A 2,888-nucleotide genomic window follows, 5' to 3' on the forward strand; every position below is an offset into this window, starting at 1 on the left:
AACGGAACAGCCTGCTCGTGAAATTAATGTGCAAGCGGCTGAGCACTCAACAGACACGTGTACCCCTAACGTAGTTCTCAGGGATATTCAGTGTGACACAGAGTGTGACAAGGCTGACCCCTTTGAACTACAGGCACAACAGAAACAGGAAGTAAGAATGAGAGAAAGTTGTGGTGGAAGAGTACAGCAGGATTCGCCACCATCCCCTGCCGGAGCCTCGTGGAGCTTTAGGTGTTTTCGCCCAATAAACACTCACAACGCCCGGTCTGGGAATCGAAACCGCGATCCTATGACCGCGAGTCCGCTGCGCTAACCACTGGGCCATTGCGCCTCCACAGTTGAACATTGTAAAACTGGGAAAAAAAAGTTAGCTGTTTCTTGCAATAAATACCAATACATCTCTAGCAAAAGCAAAATTTTTTCAGGGGTCTCTTTAAATACTAATTTGGATCCCCAAATTATTATTTTGTTGCATGAACCCCATCCAAAAATTTTGTAAGAACCCACTGTGTTATATGTTCAAACTGACCAGATCTGGCCTCTTACACCAGCCTTACAATTCCATTCTAAGAATATACAAGATTATCCCATTATCGAAATCTCAAAATTGCAAGATTAATTAATTTTGAGAGCGGTTGGGTTCGTATTTAGTATTGTTGTTTGTGAGAGTAGTCGAGTTTATTTCAGATATTTTCCTTTAAAAATCATCTCCGGGTAATCGGCGAGAACGTTGGTGTTGCATTGGTGGAGGTCTGCGCTCTTATTATTATTATTATTATTATTATTGAGTGAGAGAGCAGTGCATGCCATCAAAGTGACACTGGGACACAATATACGAAGCCCAGTATACCCATCATGACTACCCGTCTGATAAGGGTACACCAGGCACATGCATCACAACCATATGTGCGTGACATGGTGATCTCATATCAAGGTAAACAGCGCATGACTTCGCAGGTGGGGCCCAGTTTGAATTTTCTTCAGGTCGAGTAGCCCATCCCAATCAAAAGGTCCCTGAATAAGGTTTGTGTAAGGATGTTGAGCAAAACACCCATGTTTCCAAAGGTGAATTATTCAAACCTCAAAGAATTCCTCTCAAAACATGGCTATGATGCTCCCCCACTACTTCTGCTCATGATCAGAGATGCACATATCGCCAGCCACCAAGGGACATGCTCAACTGGTTACGGTCAAACAACTGACAAGCAAATATTATTATTATTATTACTTGCAGTATTTCCAGGATTCAGCCCGTCTCTCAGTCAGGAGATATAAAATATAGGCACAGGAGTGGCTCTGTGCTGGCTAAAAAGCTGGGGGATATATATTAATGTGACACTGGGGTACAAATGTACAAAGTTCATGGCACAGCAGACAAAATGCTTAGTGTCCATTTTTACGTTTTGAGTTCAAATTCCACCGAGGTCGAATTTGCCCTTCATCCTTTGCGGGGTCGATTGTAACCAACTTCCTCTCCTCTCAAAAGCTGCTGGGGGCCCTCTGCCAAAAACTCGAAATGAATAATGTACCCTCGGACTAAACTTATGTAATGCTTTCCTGCCGTTTTTTTTTTTTTTTTTTTTTTTTGTGTGAGACAACTGAGGATTTCTGGCTGGTGTTTCTAGCAGCCGAGACACTCCTCTGTTGGACTAGTAATTATAATAATAATAGTAATTAAGTCTGTAGTTTCTTCTCTGTGCCTCCACAGATATTTATAACAAAAAACAAAAACAATAGATTTAAAAGACATGACCTTTTTTATTTGTTTTTTGTTATTGAACTAGGTTCTGACAATTGGAGGAGGAGGAGGATCGGGTCTGCTTTCCCCTCCCTCTCATCAATTCTCTGTTTATCTATCTACCCTTCCCCTCCTTTTGTCTGCTTTATTCCCTCTTCTCTAACCTCCCCTCTCTCCTTTCTACCTGCCTTTTTGTTTCTCCCTCTCTCTCTCTCTTCTAGATCTATCTGCTTATCTATTTACCCTTCTCTTTCTCTCTGTTTTGTTTTTTGTTTTTTGTCTGCCTTTTATATATCTTCCTCTCTTTCTCTCTCTTTGTCTTTCTGATCTCTTCTTCCCCCTTCTCTGTCTTTGCCTTTCTAATCGCCTCTTCCCTCTCTCTCCCTCTCTCTCTCTTTGTTCCTCTATTCTCCCTCTCTACCATTCTGATCTTCCCCTCTCTTTTCTGTTTTCCTTTCTCTTTTCTCTGCCCCTCTCTCTCTTTATCCTTCCCTTTCCCCACTTTACCTCTTCCCTTACTTCCTCGTTCTCTCCTTCATTTCTGTTTGTCATCCCTCTGCCTTCTCTCTATCTCTCTTGCACGCTCCTCTTTCTTCTCTCTCTTCCCCTCCCTCCTTTATATATATATATATATATCCTTCTCCCACCATCTCCTTCCTCTTTTACCTTCTCATCTGGTTTTCCCCACGCTCTACCTCTCATTATCTCCGCCTTCCTGTATCACTCTATCTACATCTTCTCCCCCTCTCTTTCTCTCCCTGCCTTTTCCTTCTCCCTTTTTCCCTCCTATTTCTTTCTTATGTCCCTTCCTTCTTTTCACTCACTCAACGTCTTTTTCTATGTCTTTAACCGTTCTGGTGTCCTGCAGAAGAAGGGAATGCGCCGCAATACTAACTGTACGTAAAATAACAGTAATTATCCTTTCCGCTAATTAGCACAAGGCCTAAAATTTTTTTTTGGTGGGGGAATGAGTCGATGCGTAAAATATTAATAGTAATAATAACTTTATAAACACTCGCATTCACAGACGACGGGCTTCTTTGCAGTTTCCTATTTCTTTATTGCCCACAAGGGGCTAAACATAGAGGGGACAACACAAGGACAGACAAAGGGATTAAGTCGATTACATCAACCCCCAGTGAGTAACTGG

General features: G+C 42.1%; 1 protein-coding gene across 1 annotated transcript in view; it reads left to right on the forward strand.

Moving 5' to 3' along the window:
• Nucleotides 1–2,481: 2,481 nt before the first annotated feature.
• LOC106880464 (CCR4-NOT transcription complex subunit 3) overlaps nt 2,482–2,888 on the forward strand; it is a 32,003-nt gene continuing 31,596 nt past the window's right edge. Inside the window, exon 1 of the mRNA XM_052977826.1 lies at nt 2,482–2,634. Coding sequence (XP_052833786.1) covers nt 2,538–2,634 — 97 coding nt within the window. The 5' untranslated portion in view covers nt 2,482–2,537. The remainder of the gene's footprint in view (nt 2,635–2,888) is intronic.

Source organism: Octopus bimaculoides, chromosome 29 (genome assembly GCF_001194135.2).
Source record: "Octopus bimaculoides isolate UCB-OBI-ISO-001 chromosome 29, ASM119413v2, whole genome shotgun sequence".
Taxonomy (NCBI): Eukaryota; Metazoa; Mollusca; class Cephalopoda; order Octopoda; family Octopodidae; genus Octopus; species Octopus bimaculoides.